This window comes from Culex quinquefasciatus, chromosome 3, assembly GCF_015732765.1.
Source record: "Culex quinquefasciatus strain JHB chromosome 3, VPISU_Cqui_1.0_pri_paternal, whole genome shotgun sequence".
In the NCBI taxonomy this organism is placed as follows: Eukaryota; Metazoa; Arthropoda; class Insecta; order Diptera; family Culicidae; genus Culex; species Culex quinquefasciatus.
In genome coordinates this window covers 50797480-50820537 of record NC_051863.1, presented here as the reverse complement: position 1 = coordinate 50820537, position 23058 = coordinate 50797480, and the positions used below count along the sequence as shown (strand labels likewise).

Genomic DNA, 23058 nt, shown 5'->3' with positions numbered 1-23058 from the left:
CCTCCAAGTTTGGTCCAAATCGGTGAAGTTCGAGTACAAAAGTGTACTCAGTTGACCTGGACCCAGATATCGACTCAATTTGACCTGGAGCTTGTAGGAGACACCTGGGACTATCACCTAATCACCTATTAGGTGAAATTTTTGGGTGTAAATTTTTGCTTGGGAGACCCCCTAAGATCCCATTTCTGGTGATCAATCATTGTCAACCTATGCCGGGATAAAAAAAAAATACAAAATTGTAAATAGATTCATACGGATTCACAATACACAAAGGGACCTTTCGGATGCAAAGTAACGACGCACATTTACAGCTAAACAGATTTATTGTTGTGCTGACTCTTTCGGGCATGTTGTTGCTCCGGATGCGGGGGGAAATTCAATCTTGGAACAGCGTTACAAAATAAACACAAACATGAACCTACCACAACCCGTCTGGTGGAAAGCGTTCGCTTTCCGCGTTGTATTTGTTTACTTTAATTTTTACGTGCTAAGCTAGATTTAACGATGTGTGTGTGTTTTTTTTTTCTCCCACGCAAAACTAACCTGAAGTGAGACATTTGAATGCATGCCCGGAATTTGGGATTAACTTTTGGTAGTTTTTTTTTTAATTGTAATTTTTCGCTACAAATCAGTCTTGGCCACGCTTCGCTTCGAGCGCGCTTGTTTGTGTGTGTGTTTTCATCTTCCCGTGCATGATTGTCACTTCAGATTATTTTTATTCTCTTCTTTTTCTTTACTTCGCGGAGATAACTAACACCTAGTTGCTCGCTGGCATGTATTATTGGTATATTGGTGTGTATTTGATAGGGTGGTGTAAGTGCGAGCTCTCTCTCTCTCTAGCCAACAATTTAATGCGTCTGTTCGATTTTTCTTCCACAGATCGAAAGGAAGTAAGCAGAATTGGCATGTTTCGAAATTTCAACAGGGTTCGACCAAATTAAACACAACAAGGGTTTTTAGAGTAAATTAACCGACAGTTTTAAAACATACATAAAACACAGACAATAACGTGACCACCGTAATATAATTACACCTATGGTAAAAAATAATAGGAAAAAGAAAAAAACTAGAGCTTACTTATGCTGCGCGCGTTGCTCCTGCCAACAACGTCGACGCTCGTGTCCTTAGTCCTGGTCCGGTTCGAGGTCGGGCTTTTGCCGCAGCTTCTCCTGGCACTGCTCGAGCACGGCCTTGAACGAGGCGGCGAGATCTTCGTTCTTGAAGCGCGCGGCCAGCTTCTCCAGCTGGGGTCCCTCCTCGGCGTGGTTCATGGCGCCCCACACGAACGCCTTGCCCGAGTTGTTCATCGGCGTGATCTGCAGGTCGCTGTTGAGGGCGTGGTTGAGCACGAGTTTGAAGATTTGCTCGCGCCGCAGCAGCAACCGGTAGCTGTTGCGGCCCGGGTGGTGCAGGATCTTCAGCTCGCCGACACCTAAAGAATCGATCATTAGAACCGACTTGGGCGGGAATTTTTGTTGAAAGTTTACATACCTCGTTCCTTCCACTCTTTGGCGTCCGAGTCGTACCGGTAGAGCTTGGCCCGCTCGCCAAACAGCTTCATCTCTTCCTCCTCGCCGGTTCGCACCTCGATCTCGTCGGGCAGCTTGATGATGGGTTCGTAGTGTGGATCGTAGTTCTCATCGCCACCGCCAGCAGCTTCGTCATTTTCTTCCCCGTCACCTGCTCCGCTGTCGTTCTTGCTCTTGTTGGCCATCCGCGTGAAGATGTCCTCCTTGACGGTCAGTCCCACGAAGCCACTGTTGGCCGGCGTCTTTTTGTTCCACATAAAGCCTCCGTCCGAGCCGGATGCCAGCGACGCAAAGCTCATTCCGGTGTCCGCCTTATCGAGGATGTCCGCCTTGGGAGGTTCCACCTTTTCGACCCCCTCCACCACCTTCTTATCGAAGCCCTTGGCGGCATCGGCAAAGCTTATCCCAGAACCGAACACCTTCTGGTCCGATCCTGGCACGGAGCCAAAGGACAACTTGGAACCCATGTTGCCACCTGATCCAAACACCGGGCCCGTTGAGTTCGTTGTGGTGGTGGTCGTCGCTGCTGGTGATCCCCCGAATATGCTCTGGGTGGGGGGCGTGCTCGTGCCAAAGTTGGAACCGAACAGCTGCACACCTTCGGCGGATTTGTTCAGGCTTGGTGTTGACGCCGTTGTGGCTCCGAACGTAGCCGCCGGCTGTAGCAGCGGTGATTTAAACGCGTCCTGAGTCGGCTTAATCACCGGGTTTGGCGTGGTGTTGAGCGACGACGAGAATATCGACCCGCTCGCGGGAGATCCCGTTCCGGATGAGCTGAGGAAACCTAGCAAGAAGAGAAAGTTTCAATATCGAACTCCTTAAAACTCCTTCCACGCTCAACTCACCTCCACCAAAGATCGACTTGGGCGTGCCCTGGTCCGTCGCTGGCTTGGTCACACTCCCGAAGATGTTCCCCGTGCTGGACTGCTTCTCCGCCGCGACAAAGCTGTTGATGCTGAACGGTGAAGACTTGGACTCCGTCGTCGTGGGCATCACTACCGATCCGAACAAGCTCGTCACTTTCTGCTCCTCGGTGTGCTCGCTGAAGCTAACCTTTTTCGGCGATTTGCTCAACTTGGGCGCGACCGGCACCTTCTTCACCTGAGCAACGCTCACCGGAAGCGGCTTGTCGTCCACGAGTTCCACGTTCACTGCCGCTCCATAGCTTGGGAATACGAAGTTGTCCGGGTCGCAGCCTCGGCAGCCCTTGCACGGCTGCTTCGGACTGTCGAAGAACCCTTCCGGAAGCTTCAGCTTCGTCGTCAACTCCTTGTCGTCCAGCGAGATATCGCTCAGCTGAGAGTAGTTGAAGTTGCTGTTCGGGGTGGAAATCGTCGACTCGAGTGTACTGTTCAGCTTGCCGCCACTAGGGGTCTTGACCGATTCTTCACCCCCGAGCGCACGGTCCACGGCGTCGCGGAACTCGCCGGCAATTTCCGCCGTCTTGAAGCGCAGCGAAAAGTTCATCACCTCGAACGTGCCCTCGGAGAAATCGTTCACCACAAACTGCCACGACTTGTCGTCCTTCTTCTGGTACTGCACGTCGCCGTCCAGCGCGTGGTTCAGGCAGATCTTCAACACCTGATCACGCCGCATCACGACTCTGTTGAGAGGATAAGGTTGCGTCAGCAAAAATTCATTTGTGGCGGTTGTGCAAAAAATAAAAAAAAAAAACTAAAATTTCAAAAAATAAATAAAAATTAAAAAAAACCTAAAGCCTTAAAAAAATTTAAAAATTTAAAAAAATTAAACATTCAAAAATTAAAAAAACTCAAAATGATTCAAGAAAATCAAAAATTTTACGATTTCAATTTTTTTAAAAATTATCAATCTAGGGTTTTTTCTCAAAATTTCCCTAAAAGAGCATGCAGCTAGCAACATCTAAACTTAGAAACATGTACCCTCCCTGTAAAAGCTTATGAATTGAGCTCAGTTGAAAGGTTCTCCAAATCTCTGAATTGCAAATGTAACATCCTGGAGCAGAACTGTTAAATTCTAATAAACACCAATTGAATTGAATTGAATAAAAATTATCAAAAAAAAAATTTAAATAAAAAAATAAACGCATCTAATTATGAAACTTAAAAAAAATTAAAATTGTGAAATTTAAAAAAAAAAATTTTGAAGATTTTTGAAAAAAATTAATAAAAAAGTATAAAAATTTAAATAACGAGCCATGGTTTCCACATTTTAATGAAAAATTGTTTTAAAATGCATTATACACCTGTCCAGTTGTTTTGCCATCATTAGTTTCAAAAATATCTAAGTATTGACGAAAATTTTATTATGAATGAATGAATGAATAATTCTCAGTTCACAGGTGTACGCTTGATCAAACAAATCGTCATCTTATGTTCAGTAATCTGTACACCCACGTACATATCTTGACTTTTTTTTGATAAGGTCCTATAAACAAATGTAAACATTGAGTGTATCCCTTTCACACCTTATGTCAAAGTCCATCGGAGTAAGCGGGATACACTCAATGTTTACATTTGTTTATAGGACCTTATCAAAAAAAAGTCAAGATATGTTTTTTTGTACGAATTTTGTTGTTTCAAATACCAGTGCTTATATCAATAGAAATTTCCCAACTCCCCAAAGCAACGGAAATTTGTAACAGGTGTAGAGACACATCACACAGACGCCCTTGTTCAACCGTCACGACATTAAGGGTATGAGATGTCGCAAAATTAATAAGCATACTACCCATAGCCGAACCTTCAACAGAGTGCCGGTAATCGAACACTCACAGCGAACGACCAGGGTAGTACCACAGACAAACAGACGGGACACTCGAGTTCCAACTCATCGACCATCCAAAACGGTCATTTCAAATCTAATTTAGTTTCGGCATTTGCTCACCCACGACATGGTGGCGCTGATGTATTGACAGCACACCCTCCTTTTTTAGTGTGCGTGTGAGGCTGGCCCACAGTGACGTTTAAAAACAATGCGCGCGCTGCACGTTTTTTTGTTTGAAAAAAAAAGGACGGCCAAAATGTGCTGGCCAACGGGTTGTTTCGTCGGAATACGTGATGGGACGGAGAAAGATGTTGGTTCTAGCTGGAGGAACACAATCCGCTTGCCAACGTGTGTGACGATCAAGAAATGCTGCACGGCGAAATGGACCCCGAAACCCTGCTCGGCACAACAGGCGACGAACGAGACATGCCGGCCTACAGGATGGTCCGGGGGAACACGCCTACATGATGAGATGAAGGAAGAAGATGCTGTCCCCAGCTGGAGGAACACGTCCCCCGCTCGACACTACGGCAACGCTTATGGTAAGCTGACCAACGGGTTGTTTCGTTGGAACACAGGCTTGCGAGAAGACGAGATTTCAGGACAAAATGCTGGTCCAAGCTGAAGCAACAAGACCCTGCTCGACTCCACGGACGATGGGCAATATGTGCTGTACGACGAGATGGACCCTAAGACCCCGCTACGGACGACGGACGAGATTTACTGGCCTACGGGTCCGTCTGAGAATTAAAAGATAAAACGCAAAGCAAAACGAAAGCAAGGGTTTTATTGATTATCATTTAGACACAAGTCACATTCATTCCGGAGGAGTAGGTCAGACAGCTAGGGCTTGATTTTCCGCTTGAACTTAGTACTTAGTCCAGCTTGGATCAACAAGATGTTCCTCTATCCGTGTTCCGACGAAACAACCCGTTGGCCAGCACATTTTGGTGGTACCGAGCGGAGTCGTTTTGTGGGCCAGCATCTTCTTTCTCCATCTCATTTTGAAGGACTACCTCGCCGTGCAGCACCTTTTGGTCGTCGCACGCGTTTTCTGTGCTTCTACTGTGTCCTTTATGCTGATTTTCTTCTTTCTCCCAATCGCCATGACACCCGCTGACGAAATTTACTGGAATGTCCTAGAACATATCCTCCGGCACTCCGACCTCCGGAGCAGGATGGGGTAAAATCCGACAACCTGTCCCAGCACTTGAATAGATTCAATAGGATTCAATGCTCAAACACAATTGTTTATGTTTTTGTTGAGCACGTGCTCGCAGTACCGGCAGAAAGTCTCACACATACACTGACAGCACCGTTGGTATAGGTATGTTCAAGGCTTGTTTCGGCAGTAGCTCACCAGGCAGCGCTAGTATCGCCTTGATTTGATGGATTTATGGAAGGACGATAGATTTCAAAAATAATTTGTATGGAGAGTCACGTCTGTTTGTCTGTGGTAGTACCCTACCGCGTATATAGTTATATTGGCGTGGTTTGACTTAACTGTTGTTGTGAACTTTGAAAAATATTTGCAACGGCCTAATAAAATTTTTGAACTTATTTATAAATTTTTGGATTTTTTTTTAATTTTTAAAAAGATTTAAATTTTAAATGAAATGAAATGTGAATGCGAAATGAAATTTTTGAATTCTTTGAATTTAAAATTTAAAATAAATTAATTTTAAAATCTTTAAAATTTTTGATTTTTTTTTAAATTTTGAAAACAGGCTTTAAAAACATATCGAGAATTTTTCGATCAACAAATTACGACTTACTTTTAATTTTTAAAAATTTGAAAAGTTTTAAAATTATGAAATTTTTTGATTTCATTATTTTTTTAGATTTCTAAAATTTTTGAAATTTCTTAATTTTTTTAAATTTTTTAAATTTTTAAAAATTCTTAAGCTTTTAAAATTTTTAAAATTTTTGAAATTAAATTTTTGAAAGCTTAAAATAATTGAAATTATTGAAATTTTTAAAACTTTTGAAATTTCTAAAAAAAAAATTAAATTTTTGAAAAAAAAAATTAAAACAAGCTTTTAACACATATCTAGATTTTTTCGATCGTCAGTCGATCGTAAATCGAATGATCTCGATCTACTATCGACAATTTACAACTTACGTTTATTTATTCAATTTAAAAAAAAAAATTTATGCTTTGACATTTAATTTTTTGAAATTTCTTATTTTTTTTAAATTTGTGAAATTAAATTTTTGAATTCTTTGGAATCTTATAAAAATTGAAATTATTAAAAAATTTAAAACTTTTGAAATTTCAAAAAAAAATGTTTTTTTAAACAAGCACATATCGAGATTTTCTCGATCGTCAGTCGTAATTTGTCGACGGTAGATTGAATAATCTCAATCTATTATCGACAAATTACGACTTACTATATTTATTTATTTTTTTGATTTTTTTTAATTCTTAAGTTTAATTCTTTAAAATCTTAAAAAAAAAAATTAAAAATCTAATTTTTTTTAATATTTTTTTTGAGATTTTTGAAATTTTTGAAAACAATCTTTAAACACATCGAGATTTTCTCGATTGTCAGTCGTAATTTGTCGAGGGTATATCGAATGATCTCAATCTAGGTTTTATCGACAAATTACGATCGTAATACAGTCCAGACTCGATTATCCGACGGCCTCGGCAAAATTTCACTTCGAAAAAAAAAGAATCACGATTTTTTTTCGATGTCTTATATTTGATTGAGCTTTCGAGTGACCCTCAAACTACTCTTATGTGATTTAGAATTTTTAAATCCAAAATTTTCACCAAAATGGCGATGATGAAATATTCGCAATTCGCAATTTTCAGTGTAAGAACGGGCCTTGACCGATCTTATGCACCAGGTTCCCGACGAACACGCACTGCCCTTACACCTACATCTCACCCTTGCTCTGAGTCAGTACGAGCAACACGCTAGAACACGCTTTGAGTGTTCGTGCCAGGCATGCACACCTTCTTTTCCGGTTACGCATTTTAACTCGGCCGGGGGTGGTACATTACGTAGGGTTTGATGTAAGTATAAGCGCCTAACCATTTATAGTGTGACTATCAATTTTCATTAAAGCAGTTTAGTTTGAATTCAAAAACTAGTTGTTATTTTACTGTGTATTGTTTTCTCCTGAAACCTTTCCTAGTGTTGAGTCGTGTTTATCTGTTGCTATGTCTTCTGTCGCGGTGTTTTGTTACAATATTTTGGTCCTAAGCATTTTAGAAAAGTTTTTCAAAAATACAATAGTAATATTTGTGTTAATCCTTTAATCATTCCATAAATTGAGTAAGGACTCGAACCTCACTTGCTTAAGAAAAAGGTGAAGTTTCAAAACAATGAACAGTGAAGGAAATATACTATGTAAAGAATCAATAGTAAAAGAAAGATAGTAGAAATTAGAAATTATTCAAATAGATAAATAAAGAAAAGGCACATGATAAACAAAATTGACATCGCTGCCAAATTAAGGGAAAGCAGACAGTTTGTTACAGCAGAATCAATTGGTAAAATAGAGTGGAAAAGCGTCGAGAAACAAGAGAATCATATAAGTAAAATCGAAATCAAATAGAGGATAGTAATCAGAAACCGTTTTAGAAAATCAGTGAAACAAAATAAACAGAAGATAGCTGTTCGTTGAAATGGAAAGAAGAGAAACCCCGTTCTGCGATGCTCAGGTACATCCACAGCAGTTGACTCAACATACTGCGAATCAAAACAATACCGTCTACAATCACAAATTACTTCCCTTTCCCACATTGTCGCGCCCCTTTCTTTCAGCCGTCTCTACTCTGACCCGCGGTGGTCAAAGGTTTACGATCCGTTTCCACAGGCCACCAGCTAGGTCATCATGAAAACCAAGCCAACGTGGAGGTAAGAAAATAGGACACTCGCAAGGAACCAGAGCTATACTGTTCTGATCAAGATAATTCGGATGATCTAACAGAACTACGGATGTAGTTAGTTACGCTCCTTCCAGGATGTTCCTTACGTGGACGTCAATCGAAGAGCACGCAACAAGGTCAGTGCCATTGCATGCTCTTAGGTATCAATCCTTGGCCTGCACCAAAATGGCGATGATGAAATATTGAAAAAATCAATTTTTAAATTTTACAAGCAATCAACCATTTAAATTTGACTAAAATGGGGTCACAGAACTCGAATTTGATGTAAATTGATGAAAAAAAAAATACGATTTTTTTTATCGTGATTCGATTATCCGTGATTCGGATAATCGAGTCTGGACTGTTTTACGATCGAGAAATCTCGATAGTGAGTCGAGTAATAACGATCGAATCACCACGATTCGTTTCAACTTACCGCAGCTTGCCGTTGGTTTTGTGCTTAAGGATCTTCACATCGCCGATGCCACGTTCCTTCCACTCCTTGTCCACGAAACGGTACAGCTTGGCGCGATGCGAGTACAGGGCGTCCTCTTCCTCCTCGCCCGTTTTCACCTCAACCTAAATCAATAAACATTTCTTCAGTTTATCAAATCTACCAAAACTCAACCAACTCACCTTCTCCGGCAACGGAATGACCGGCGTAAAGTAGGTGTTGTTCTCCTCCTCCGCAGCGCCCTCCTCATCAGCGCCCTCTTCCCCACCTTCACCTTCCGACCCGACGCTGATGGTGCGACCGGGACTCTTGGCCTTGCCGCCTACTCCGCCACCGCCCGGTGATTTCGGCTTGAACACAAACTCGAACGTGGACTTTTCCGGCACGGCCGGCTTGGGCGATTTGTCCTCGGCGGTGGTGGCGGCGGGCGCAGCCGTCGTCGTGGCCAGTGTCGATCCGAACGACATGGTCGGCTTGGGCAGCTCAAACTGGAAGCTGGCCTTGGCGGGGGTGGAGGTGGCGCTTGTTGCCACCGTGCTTACGGCGGGTGTTTTGGTGGGTGTGAACGAGAAGCCCGAACCGGGGGTGGAGCCTATCGAGCCGAAACCGCCGGTTGTAGTGGCGGGAGCGGTTGGCGTCGCCGCGTTGGTAGCAGGTGGTACTCCGAAGGAGAAGCCACCTCCGGTGGTGAAGTTGAACTTGGGAGTGTCAGAGGTGCCCAGGATGTTGTTGGTTTTGTTGTCCTTCTTCGGAACGGTGGAATCTTTGGGAGTTTCGCACGCCATGCAGTACAGGTCATCGCCCTTGTTGTTGATGTAGCATGCGCTGCACGACCACGAACCGGCCTTGGGCTTGAACTGATCACCGAATCCTTTGGGTTCGGCTTTCTTGGTCGAATCGGCCGTAGACGTCGCGGCTACCGCCGGTACGCCGAAGCTAAACTTGGGAGCTTCCGTGGCGGCGGCAGGTTGCACTCCGAAGGAAAACTTGCTGGTCGACTTTGGCAGCGTATCCAACAGATTGGACTCCTTCTTCGGAACGGTCGAATCTTTCGGTCCACCGCACGCCATGCAGTACAGGTCGTCACCCTTGTTTGAAACGTAGCACGCTTCACAGTTCCAAGCTCCGGCCTTGGGCTTGAACTGATCACCGAATCCCTTAGGTGCTACCTTCTTGGACGGGTCCTTCGGGCCACCGCACGCCGTACAGCTCTCAACGTCGGCCTTGTTTGAAACGTAGCACCCCTCGCAGTTCCACGCTCCGGCCTTGGGTTTGAACATATCGCCGAAGCCCTTCGCCGCCGGCTCCGCCTTCTTATCACTCTTCTTCGGTTCTTCAGCCTTGGCACCGGCGCCGCTCATGGCCGCCTGCACCTTTTTGATCATGTTGTGGAAGTCCTTCGCAATGTCGGCGGTCTTGAAGCGAATCGCAAACGTCTCCACCTGCAGCTCGTTCTCCGAGTAGTCATGCCCAACCCAGGTCAGCGTGTTGGTGTTCTTCTCCGAAACGGTAAACTTCAAGTCCTTGGTGATCAGCTGGTTGCAGCACAGCTTCAGCACCTGCTCACGCCGCATCAACAGCCGCGCCACGTTGTTGTCGTCCTTCTTCACCAACATCCGGATATTTCCCAGCCCGCGTTCCTTCCACTCCTTGGCCGCCTTGTCCATGCGGAACATCTTGGCGCGGTGTTCGTACACACAGTCGAACCCTTCCTCGCCGGTTTTCACCTCGACCAGGTCGGGCAGCGGAATGACGGGCTTAAAGTCCGCCGTCGGGACAAACTCTTCCACGGCGTCTTCACCGGTGCCTGCGCCGGAAGTGTTCAGCGTAGCAGCCGCAGCGGGTGTCGGCGGCGTCGCCAGCTTGTTCAGACTGCTGAAGATGTCCGTGAACGACTTGTTGCTGGTGGAATCCGCCGGGGCTGCTGCCGCGGCAGTGGTACTGCTGACTACGCTCGCTCCAAACGTGAACGAAGCAAACGGACTTGGCTTAGAGGTCGCCGCTGGTTCCGCGGGTTTCTCCACTGCAGCAGGTGTCTGCAGCTTGGGCGGTGCGTAATTGTTGGCAAAGCTGAAGCCTTGGAACGCGGTCGAAGTGGCGGCACTGCTGGTTGGCGTCGTAGTCGTCACGGTGGACGCACCAAAGACGGGTTTGGAGGTCAACGTTCCAAATGCTGGTTTCACAGTGCTGTCGCTACTCTTTGGAGTGCTAAAGCTGAATCCACTCGACTTGGGAGTTTCCGTTTTGATCGGCGCCGGGGCCGGCATCGATTCCGGCTTCCTCAGCCGAGCCACCTCGTTCTTGGCCTGGTTAAACTTGTCAAAGAACTCCTTAGCCAGCTCGGGCGTTGAAAAGCGCGCGCAGAACGTTTCCTTCTTTGGTTCCTCGTCGGCAAAGTCCATCGCCGCCCAGGTGTAACACTTGTTGTTCTTCTCCATCGGCTTGATGATCAGCTCCGGCGTGATCGTGTGATTGGCCGCAATCTTGTGCACCTGTTCGCGTCGCATCACGATCCGGTACTTGCTGGGGTCGGCATTGCTCTTCAGAATCTTCAAATCGCCCAGTCCGCGTTCCTTCCACTCTCGATCCACCATGCGCAGCAACTTCGACCGGCCGCAGAAGATTTGCTCCTCGTCCTCTTCGCCAGTTTTCACCTCAACCTCATCGGGCAGCGCAATGATCGGCTTGAAATCCGGTCGCGGGTCGTACTCCCCGGACACATTGGCCGCATCATCGTCGTCTGCGTCCTCATCGGCGGCGGCACCATGTCCAGCTCCAGAATCGTTAAACGCCGAAGAAGCGGCGATGCTTTGGCTGAACATGCCCGGCGTGATGGTCGGCATCGTGACCTTTGGCGCTGCAATGGGGAACTTGGTGTTGACCGGAGGCTGACCAACGGGCGAGATGTTCTCGATGCCGGAGGCGATGGGCGCCGCAACGACCGAAGTCACGGCCGGTGTGGTGTTGCTCATTACGCTGTGTTTGATGTGCTGGGGTGGAATCGTCACGCTGTACGTCGGTTGGGACGTTCCGACGGAGATGTTTGTGGGGAGGGGATCCGAGTTGGTGATGACCACGTTTACCGGTGGGACCTTGTCGAGCGGGGTGGCGTTGGTCGGAGTGGACGTTTGCAGCAAGTTGGTGGCGTTGTACGTCGAGTTCCACGTGTTGAGCAGCGTTGGCGTTTGCAGAGCCTGTTCAAACAGTGTGTTGGCCGGTTTTGGTGCGACGGGTTGTTGTTGTTGGGGAGGTAGCACCGTCGGTGGGATTATCGGTGGGGGTTGTGGCTGCGGCGTCTGCTGCTGCTGTTGTTGCTGCTGTTGATAGTAGGGTGAAGCGGCCACAAGCAGGCTGTTGTCCTGGTAGTTGTGCATTGGAGAAGCAACGGCTCCCATTTGGGCACGCTGCTGCTGTTGCTGTTGAGCGGCGTACTGCTGCATGTACATTGGATACGAAGTGTTGTAGAACTGCTGGTACGGATTGGGATGCTGCATGGCGACGGCCGCGGCTGGATGGTTTGGCGGTAAGCGTCCAGGTAGATTGGGCGTTAGCTGTTGCTGCAGTGCCTGGTTGTAATTTGGTTGATTCACGTACGAAGGATTCTGCAGTTCGTCCAAAATATACAAATCGTTCAACGCAGCGGCCGTTGCGGCGTCATCTTCTGCCGGTTTCTTGTGGATGTGATCCTCGATCTTGACCAGCCTCTCCTGAATATCTCCGACGTCATTGCGAATGTTCAGCACATCGTCTTTAACAATGGTCAACACCTCCATCATGTTGCGAATCAAGCTTTCCAGCTCGTTGGTCCTGGCGTTGTAGTTGACCGCGACTTCGCGTTCCGACCGATTCAACCGGTCAGCGTTGTTCGACGAACTGAACGACTGGAAGTGATCGCTGTCATCGGCTCCGCTGTTGCCGAACCCGTTCAGCGAGCTGTTCAAATTGCCGCCGCCGTCCATCGAATCGTTGAACTGGATGCGTTTGATCTCGCTGTGGACGACGTAATGCAGCGGATGACTCTTCTCAATGTACGGCAACTCCAGGTACTTTTGCGTCTGCTTGATACAGTCGCGCGCCCGTTCGCTGTAGAACTTCTTCGTCTTGAGCGGAGTCTTGCTCGATTCGTCCAGCTTCTTGAACGCCTCCGCGCGGAAATACGCCGCAAATGGCAGCGGAATGCCGCCAAAATCCTGCGTGAACTCTTCGTACCGGCCGTGCTTGAAGTACACCCCGGCCAGATAGGTCAGAGCGTCCTCCGCGAGCTTGACCGCCTCCTGGCTGCACTCGAACGAATCAACGCCGTACTTGAAGAAGATGTTGCTGCTGTTGAACGAACTCTCGTTGCGCATCTTCCACAGCAGCACGCCCGCCTTGTACACGCTCTCCGTCCGCAACTCCAGCTGGCGCCGCTCCTCCGGCAGCGTTGTGTTGTTGATCCGCTTGGCCAGGATCTTGCCCAGCTTCAGCAGTACAATCACGTCCGTAATTGGCGTGCCGGTACCGCGAACCGCCTGCAATCCGTGCTGCAGCAACTGTTTATTCGAGGAAAAGTTTGCCGATTTGGTATTTTTAAACACGGCACAAGCGGCATTCCACCAGTCCGCCTTGTTCTCCTCGCACAACGTCGGAACCATGTTCGGCGCCGGCAGAATCCGCGGCTTGCCGCTGTTCATCTTGTCCTGGTACTTGCGCTCGCCCTCGAGGCAACTTTTGGCCACCAAAATCGCACAGTACAGAAACGAGTCCACGTCCAGCTGGTTGAGCGTTTCCACGTTGCAGTTGTCCAGGTTGTTGGTGGAAAAGTTCAACCCGTTGAACGACTTGCAGCGCAGTTCGGCCAAATCGTCCACGCCCAGCCCCAGGTAGATTTGGTAGGGCAGCGACGACGGGCACAGATACTGGGCAATCTCCAGATACATCTGAATGTGCTCCCGCTTGGGCAGCTCGTACTGCGGCTCGCCGATCGAAGCGTTCTGCATAAAGTACGACGAGGACATCTTCGAAATCTGGTCCCCGTTGTTGCTGTACAGCGCGCGGAAGATGCTCTTCTTCCAGTTGATGTCCGCGCAGAATTGACGAACCTGATTGACCAAATCCTCGGCCGTGTTCCAAATCTTGCTCTCGGTGACGCTCTGAATCTGGGCAATCACCGAAGCATCGACGCTGTCGTCCACGCAGGACAGAATGCTGCTGCCGGCCTGGCAGCACCGGAACGCGGCCTGCTTGTTCCAGAACGCGACCAGCTGGCGCGTGGCGTCGTTGGTGTGCCGCAGCCACGGTTCGTCCGAGTCCGGAACGCCGCACTGGTACGCCAGAAAGAGCAACGGCAAGCACTTGGTAGTTACGTCGCGGGCCTTGCTGGTCGCACCATGCTTTTCGTTCTTGAACAGCAGCGACGCGGAATGGAGCAGCAGCTGGCCACGGTAGTGCAGCAGGAACTCCTCGGCGAGCTGCTTGTGCGAACAGGAATTGCGACCCTTTTCGGCGAATTTGCGCAGCGTTTGGTCTAGCTCGAACAGAAGGGTGGCGATTTCTCGGATATTGCTTTGCTTGATGGTTTGCAGCGAAGAGTCCGCCAACAGGTTAAGGTAGATCTGCCGATCGAGGGTCATCACCGCGAGCAGCCAGTAGCTCCAGTTGGACTGGTACGTGGCGGCGTTCGCTTCGACGTAACGCGTCAACATCGACGAGATTGCATTCGCCCACTCAACCGACTGTTGGAACGTCTCCGTGAACTTCATCTCAATGTCGTAGCAATACTTGAAGGCATCGTCCAGCTTCTTCTCGTCGGTAAAGTGCTGCACCAGGCGTATTCTCAGCCCCGGATCCATCGGTCGGGCCAGAATCTCCTTCAGGATGATCTCCTTGACCAGCTTGTTGTCGGTGGCCGCGTCCTTGTTGGCGACCTTCAGCTTCAGGTTGAGCACCGCCTCGTGGTTGATGCGCTCCGACTCGGCCAGATCGCACCAGTGTTTGGCCTTGGACAGGTTCTTGCTGAAGTTGTCATCCGAGAGCAGCAACTTGCACACGTCCGTAATCAGCCCGGTCTGCTTGGAATCCAGCTGCAGCGAACGCTGGTACGACGTGATGGCCCGCTCGATCTTCTTCTGGCGCTCGTAGCAGTGGCCGAGCAGCTTGTGCGCCTGGGCACTGTCCTCCTGCACCGACAGGAAGCAGCTCAGCCAGTGCTCGGCGCTCGCAAACTCGTTCAGCTTCAGGTACTGCCGGGCGATGGCCAGTCCGCGTTGGTATTTCTGTAGCAAAAATAGAAAGATTTATTGTTTTAAGTTTGACTTTGTCATACCATCGGGATACAAAGTAAAAAAGGTTGAACGAAAAAGTGTCAAACAACCGGGGGTTCGGTTTAGAACACTTCAGGCTATCATTACCAATAAACAAACAATTTTCAAGTAACAAATGATAAGCTGTTCACTTGGACAGACTAAAGAGCTATTGCGCGTTGGTGGACAAAAGTACTTAAGATTATTTTTTCTAAGTGAATTGAAGCCAACGATTTTGCGACAAAATTGATTAAACTACTAAGAACTATTGTAAAAAAGACCGACGATTTCTCTGCTCTTCTGCCTAATCCGCCAACTGGTTCGCAGTCGCAGTCATAAGCAGTCCAACAGGCTGGATCTCGTCAATTTGGGCGACATTTCCAGCCCACCTGAGCTTCACGATCCTTGCCAGGGTGGCCACACTCCGTCAGACGTATGCACTCCTCCGTAGAACTTTCGTAGCACCTTCCGTTCAAAGATCTTAGGGCACTTACGTCCTCCTGCCGAATCGTCCATGTCTCGTGGCCATAGAGAACTGGTCAATATTTTTTTTTTTCAAATACCCAACATTTTTTGGATTATTTTTTTGCAATTTCAATATTTTTTTCATGTTTTGATAACGTAAAAAAGTTTTTCAATTATGGATTTTATTCGATATTTTAGTTTTCCGAAAACTAAAAATCAAGCTTTATCTATAGTAGGTTTTACCCATACTCACAAAAAAAGTTCAAGGGCAACATTTGGAATAAAACAGATTTTAAATTACTTAATGAATTTAGTTAAACAATTAACAATATTTACAAAAAAAAAAAAACAATTGCCAAACTCAAGTTGGAATCTGTTTTATTCAATCTAAGTGACAAAGTGAAATAAAATCATAACTGTATGCTGGGCGAAAAACGAAACTAAACGAAACTATTGGCACTACGCCCCCCGGGGCATGGCCTTCCTCTAACGTGGGATTTCTGCTCCAGCGCCTCTGACGAGACAGGAGAAACCGGGACCGACGTTTTACTTCACCATCCGATAGAAGCTCAGTGGATAAGGCGGGAATCGAACCCGCGTCTCATAGCATCATCGGGATCGGCAGCCGAAGCCGCTACCCCTGCGCCACGAGACCCACTGTATGCTGGGCATTAGGCTCTATTTTCCATTCAGTTTACTGCCCCTGATCGCATAAATGTCCCATATGCATTTTCATCGATTTCGAGTTATTGATGCAGTTTCGTTCAAAATTGTGTGCTCTTTCGAAATAGCCTATAACATCCAGTACTTTGTTCTAGAAATCAGGAGGACATCCAGTTTTTTCGCGAAAACTTAACACTTAGCCTTATGTATGGGACAAACTTCAAATGCGTTTTTCTCAGCTTGCTGTTTTTGCATATGGGACATTTATGCGAACATGGGCAGTTTACCTCTTGTTTGATAAACAAAAATTAATAGAGATCATTTGATTTATTAAAAATATTATGAAAATCTGTGTCAAAGGCATCCATCATTCATTAAGAAAATAGTGAAAATAAGCTTAAATTCAAAGTAAGTTACTAAAGCAGAATTTAGTGAATTCAATTTGAAAATTGTACAAAATATTACAAAATTATTCAATAGTTAGAAAATAATTTTCAAACAAGTATGCTTAGAATTCCCGACTTTTCCCGACTTTTTAACAAAAAATCATAAATTCCCGACTTTTTCCCGATTTTTGGCGGATTTTGGCGAATCCCCGACTTTTTCCCGATTTCCCGACTTGAGTGGCCACCCTGGTAATCCGAAGAAGGCACGATTCCCAGCAAAAATACGAGTCCGGATCTCTTTACTGGTGTCGTTGTTGACGGTTACCAGCGATCCCAAGTACACAAACTCACTCACCGCCTCCAACTTATCATCATCCACAGCTAGAGGGGTGAGTCTTGGGGGGCCGACGTCCCTCGACTTCCTCTCATTTACTTTGTTTTTGTCGTGTTCATGCCAAGTCCTACACGTCTTGCTTGTACCTTCAGTCGATTGTAGACATCTTTCACCTTTTCCAGGTATCTTGTCACAGTGTCGATGTCATTGGCAAAAGCAAGCAACTGGTAGGACTTGTTCATAATCGTGCCACTCGCTTCGATGCCCGCTCTTCGAATAATGCCCTTAAGAACGGTGTTGAACAGGGCACAGGATAAGCCATCACTTTGCCGCAGCCCTCGGCGTGATCCAAAGGGTTCCGCCAAATCCCCAGAAATACGTACGTGAAACATCACACCACCCAAGGTAGCCTTGATCAGCAGAGTTAGTTTATCCGGGAATCCGTTTTCGTGCATGATCTGCTATAGCTGCTCGCGGTCGACTGTATCGTAAGCAGGCTTGAAATCGATGAAGATGTGATGTGTGGGCTCCTCCTCCTCATAGATCTTTGACTTCACACTGTGGAGCGCCCTCGCCAGTTTCTGTCCTCCATATTTGAAGAGCTCACCGCGTAACCGATCCTTGCCGGCAGCTCTGTTGTTCTTCAGCTTCCTGATCTCCTTCTTCACCGTCTTCAAATCAGGAGCTCCGTTCGCTTCATCGCCGTTGAGGTGCTCGTTGAAGTACTGCTTCCAACTGTTCAACACTTCGCTTTTGTTCACGATCAGGTTTCCCACGTTGTCCCTGCATACGTCGGCTCGCGGCACGAAGCCTTTGCGGGACCGGCATTTAAACTTCTCGTAGAATTTTCGCGTTTCGTTAGCTCGGAATAGCTGCTCCATTTCTGTGCAATTCCGGTCTTCCTGCTGGCGCTTCTTGAAATAAAGGCCGCGACCTGCCGATTCCGAGCCTGCCTGTATCATTCCACGTTCCCTCTCGTCGCCTTGTGCAGCTTCTTGTCGTAAGCTGCTTTCTTTTCGGCGGTAATCCGTTGGCACTCTACGTCGTACCAATCGTTTCGACTGACTCGGATCGCACTACCCAGCGCGGCTTCCGCTTGAGCGAGGTTCCTCCTCACCTGGCAGATTCGCTTCTAGCTGTTTGTTATTTCTACGGCATGGCATATACCCCCAGGATTCGAACGGGCGACCTTTGGATTGTGAGTCCAACTGCCGAACAGTGAAGGAGCTATTACACTACCGCAAACAAACAAACAAGCTCGCACTTTTTCGTGTTTGACAGTTTGCCAAACTCGCAAACCAGGCAAAATGTGTGCAGGCTGACGTTTGTACAAAACAAATCCAGGCAAACTGTCAAAAAGTGCGAGTTTGTTTGTTTGTTTGCCGTAGTGTAATAGCTCCTTAACTTTTCTTGGTAGCCAAATACGAAAACTTTTTAAAACCACTTAAGTTGAAAAAAAAGAAAGAGGTTTAGTTAGCTGAAAATGAATGATATTTTTTTAATGATTCTCATGATTTTTGTTTACATCATGTAAAATAATAATAATACATTTTGTGGATCATAGTCCGTAGTTTCAAATCGTTCCATCACCATTCCCCCATCAATCGACCTCGACATTCAAACCTAACCTCAAAACTATCAAAATAATGAAAAAGCCATCTATTTTTACTCGGGGCGCCACCTTGTCGAGTGAAAGAGCAAGCAAAGCAAGCGTCGCCAAAAGCAAAAAATCTAGAAATCAACGATCCGGACCCCCACCAGGAGTAGTTCCCCCGCCGGAAAGTGCCCTTCTTCCTACCCCACCCGGACTTTTGACCTACCTCATGCTCCGGCAGCTTGGACAGGGACGTTTTGACGTGCCGATCAATATCCTTCTTGGTGGCAAACGTCGAGAACATTGCGAGGCCGACGACGACTCTGCTTCCGCGAGGACAATCGAAGCAACCGTGGCGCGCACGTAATTTCCTGTTTTTTCACGAAAGGAAAAGCAATTTTTTTCCGCAAAACACTGCTTTATCACGTAAATTCACCTGCCTGCGCGACGCGACGAAAGAAAGGTGTGCTCTCGGTTTTCGTTTTTATCCTCCTCGCGATTTTTTTCCCTTCTGCTAATTTTCCACGCAGCCTAACGTGAGAGAAGCCTCCTTCACTTATGGCGGTCGTTTACAGTTTGAAAGTTGCGAGCTGTGTGAAGAAATTTTGCCGGAGCCGGTTTGACAGTTCGAACGAACGGCGCGCGTGAACACTTTCGAACACGCGAAAGTAATCTAAAATGAAGAGGGGTTGGGACTGTACGCTGAATCGGAAATAATCAATTTGGGGGTTTTGGTTATACTCATCTACACTCTCCATCTTAAATTGCTCAGATTTCGAAAAAAAGGAAAAGAATTAAATTTTGGCCATAATTTTTTAGAATTCGACGGTAACATTTCAAAAGGCATCATGTACATTTTGACACTTTCTGGGTTATTGCATATTCTGAAAGTACTCCCAATAAGCTACCTCTCCACCAAAAATGAGCAAAAGTTATTTCAGTAAAGTATGTTTAATCATGATTTTAAATAAAGTAACATAAACAAAATCTCTGCCATCAGCAGTCCCTGTTTATATAGCCCTGTCAACCTGTCAAACAAAAGACTACATGAACCTCGTGACGAAAAAAAAGCAACTTGAACAAAGCGCCATGTACATTCGGCGAAGAAAAACGAATCATAACAAAGCGTCCCCCTCAATGACAGCAGGGTGATATAGACGTTGGTGATTTCAAAAGAAGTTATGTTTGTTTTTCTCAAATAAGATTACGGAAATAATGTTTTATTGAATTTGGATGATCAAGTATCAATAGAAGCAACGTTTTTCATCGTTTGTTATCATTAGAACATCTTATTTTGCTTTTATATTAAAATGGGAATTGAAAATGGATGCTCAACATTCAAATGCGTTTTTCTCAAAACGCATGGTTTGTACATGATGCTTTTTGAAATGTTGGCGTCGAATTCAAATTTGCACCTGACGTCAACCACACCGTGGTACCTGTCGCGGTAGCAAATTTGCTCTCAGTTCTTCGGGATTTCACTCTGCTACCCGGTATTCAGCCTGTTTGCTACCGCATCAAATGGAATTATGCACGGAAAAAACGAATCAAGGTAGGAAAAATCGAATCCAGCACGAAAAAAATAAAATAAAAAATACAATATTTGACAAAATTTAAAAAAAAATATAATTTAAAAATTTTTTTGAAAAAAAATATTTTTTTTAATTATAATAAATTAAAAAAAACTTTTAAAATATTTAAATATATTTTTTTATTTTTTTTATATTTTTTTTTAAATTTAATTTTTTTAAAAATTTAAAAAGCTTTCAAAATTAAAAACAAATAAAAAAATTAAAATAAAAAAATTAAAACATGAAAAAAATTAAAATAATTAATATAATTTTTTTAACTAATTTAATAAAATTAAATAAAATTATAAAATTAAAAATTTAATCCAAAAAATAATCAAAACTTAAAATAAATTAAATAATTAAAAAAAAATAATACACTCAACCCCCGGTGGTTGGTCACTTATTCGTTTGACACTTTTTTAGTTTGTACCCCGTTGGTTGATCAAAGTCAAACTAAAAAGTGACGAACTGTCACTTTTTACACGGTGCTAACGCACACTTATCAAAACAAACGTTTAGTAGTGTGTGTGAACTCCGTGTAAAAGGGGTGTCAAACTAAAACGTGACCCCGTTCGTTTGACAACAGTTGGTGTCAAACCATCGGGGTTTGAGTGTATTCAAACATAAAAAAAACTCGTAAAAAATAAGAGCTTGAAATAATTTATACAATTGGCAAAAATATAAATTTAAAAATTAAAATATAGGCTTTTTTGATAACTTCCTATAAGCACTGACGAACTGACGTGCCACCAGGAACAAATTTCTCGATCATTTCTGACCGCAATCTTCTTTTCTTTCTTTTTACTTTTCTCTTCCTGAGTGAATGTCAAAATTCGAGTTTGACATTTAGCCACCGCAGCTGTTCTCATGCTGCGAAAAATGCAGGAACAGCAAGTGAAAAGAGCTGATATGAATAGGATTGATTATGTTACGGAAATTCTAAAAACATCATAAACACTGGCAAATTATGAAAGGCAACACAATAATCAACCATATCTATCATTTAACATTGGATAATTTGTGAAATAAATGCGTTTTCCCAAGATTTTGCTAAAATTAAATAGTTTAAGAATGGTTTCCGCCCTTTTCGCATGTTGCTTCAGAGAGCTTCTCAGTAGCAGCAGCTGCACATCTGTAAAACCGTGTGTTTGACAATCGCTGATCGCTGAGGGTGAATGAGAAGGAAGATGGGAATGTGCGGTCAAATTTGAGCTCTTGGTGGCACGTCAGTTCGTCAGTGCTATAATCAAATATTTGTTCATTTGGTGTATCCCGCTTATTCCGATGGAGGTGTGAAAGGGACATACTCAATGTTCGCATTTGTTTACAGGGCCTAATCAAAGGAAGGCTAAAAATCAATAAATAAATAAAAATGAAATAGTCTAAAAATTAGAACGAAAAATAAAAACAAAATTTAAAAAGGGTCTTCTAAACCTTTAACAAATTTAAACAGATAAAAAATCTATCAATTTGATAAACATAATTTGAAATTTTAGAATTTTAGATTTTTTTTTAAATTTTAAATTTTGGTACTTTTTGATTTTTATAATTTTGGGGTTTTTTAATTTTTGATTTTTTTGAATCCAAGGGAAACAGATTGGCCAATGTTTGACAGATCCACTTTGCTAAGTTCGTTTTCGCCTCGGTTTTCGCACCTCCCCATACGATTACACTTATTTGTGTTATCGTAGCAGAACTGAAAAAATCGTATGAAAAAGTGCGAAAACGAACTCAGCAAAGTGCGATTTTCAGTTACATTTCAGCAAAATTGGCAGTGTTGCCAGCGCTTAACATACGTTGCCATATCTATTTTTTTGCATCGACCATTCGTTTCCCTTGACAATCTGTACTTTAAACCTTGAGTACTCCCAGAGCCCGGCGATGGCCTGATATGAGCTACCGAACAACATTGGCAATATGGCGTCGTTTGTTTACAAACATCAGATTGTTTGTGGACGAACCGAAAAAAAACATTTTTGTAAAAAAATCTATAACCATTGTTCAATAACATTAGATTCTTACAAAACAGACAAAATTTCGTAAAATTCTAGACCAGCATCTGTTTAATTTTTTTTTTCAATTTAAACCGCTTTTATCGCGATTCTGATCAAGATTGCACATCAAATCATCGTGCCTTTAGTGTATTTTTAGTTTTCACATCGATTCGCTGTAGATTCGTGTTTCAATTTTGAAATTTTGCATAATAAAATAAGTTGCAAAATTCCCAACTTCAGCCATGTGCAACAATTTCCACATCACCCATGCGGGAAACCGATAATGGGGTAATTCATGCGTTCCAAACTGTCAAAATTCCAAAACCTCATTGCCATGCCAATCTTCGGTTCGAATGTTCGATGCTTCTGTTCGTGTTTGAAGTTTCGGCCGAGACTCTGAGTACACCATTGTGACTAATTTTTACTCAATAAAAAAACGTTACTTAATCCACCCTTAGGTGGAATTCCTCTAGTTAAAAGGGTAATGCTATCCAAACACGCTCGTGGGAAGGTCTTTTAATTACCTATCCAAAGATAGGTCGCATGATATATTTGGACAAAGTTTTCGTCAAAATATCTGAGATCGGGCCTCCAAAAAGTGTATAAATAACACTTATGTGCATATAACTTTTGATAGGGTTGTCAGATCTGAAATGTTTTGGACGCGTTGGAAAGGTCTTTTGATTACCTGTTCAACGACGGGTTGCATGATAGATCCGGACAACGTTTTCATCGTAATATCTGAGATCCGGCTTCCAAAAAGTGCATAAATAACACTTAAGTGCTAATAACTTTTGATAGGGTTTTCAGATCTTAGAGTCAGATTTGCGATTCCTTTCCGTAGAGTCGTAAGAATTTTCGCGTCCGCCGTCGGTGTGTTTTTCGTTTTTCTCGCGTGCGTGTGTGCGTGTGAAGGTGCGGCTGGCTTTGGCTGTCCCGATGACAGTTGAGCCAGTCAGATTTGCGATTCCTTTCCGTAGGGTCGTAAAATTTTCGCGTCCGCCGTCGGTGTGTTTTTCGTTTTTTTTTTGGCGTGCGTGTGTGCGTGTAGAGGTGCGGCTGGCTTTGGCTGTCCCGATGACAGCTAGCCAGTTTGATTTGACCCTATCAACACCCTATCATACCATTTCAGCTCGATACACATCGCAACTCGTCGTTCGCA

The 23058-nt window shown here is 44.9% G+C and overlaps 1 protein-coding gene across 1 annotated transcript; it reads right to left on the bottom strand.

The window, feature by feature from the left end:
- Window positions 1–306: 306 nt before the first annotated feature.
- On the bottom strand, window positions 307–18679 carry LOC6039820 (E3 SUMO-protein ligase RanBP2). Its single transcript, XM_038259220.1, has 6 exons — window positions 18558–18679; window positions 8791–14862; window positions 8591–8733; window positions 2375–3132; window positions 1492–2313; window positions 307–1432 (listed from the first exon to the last, which is right to left on the bottom strand). Exons 1-6 carry the CDS (start codon window positions 18633–18635, stop codon window positions 1125–1127), a joined length of 8181 nt encoding a protein of 2726 aa, XP_038115148.1. The 5' UTR covers window positions 18636–18679; the 3' UTR covers window positions 307–1124.
- Window positions 18680–23058: the final 4379 nt, after the last annotated feature.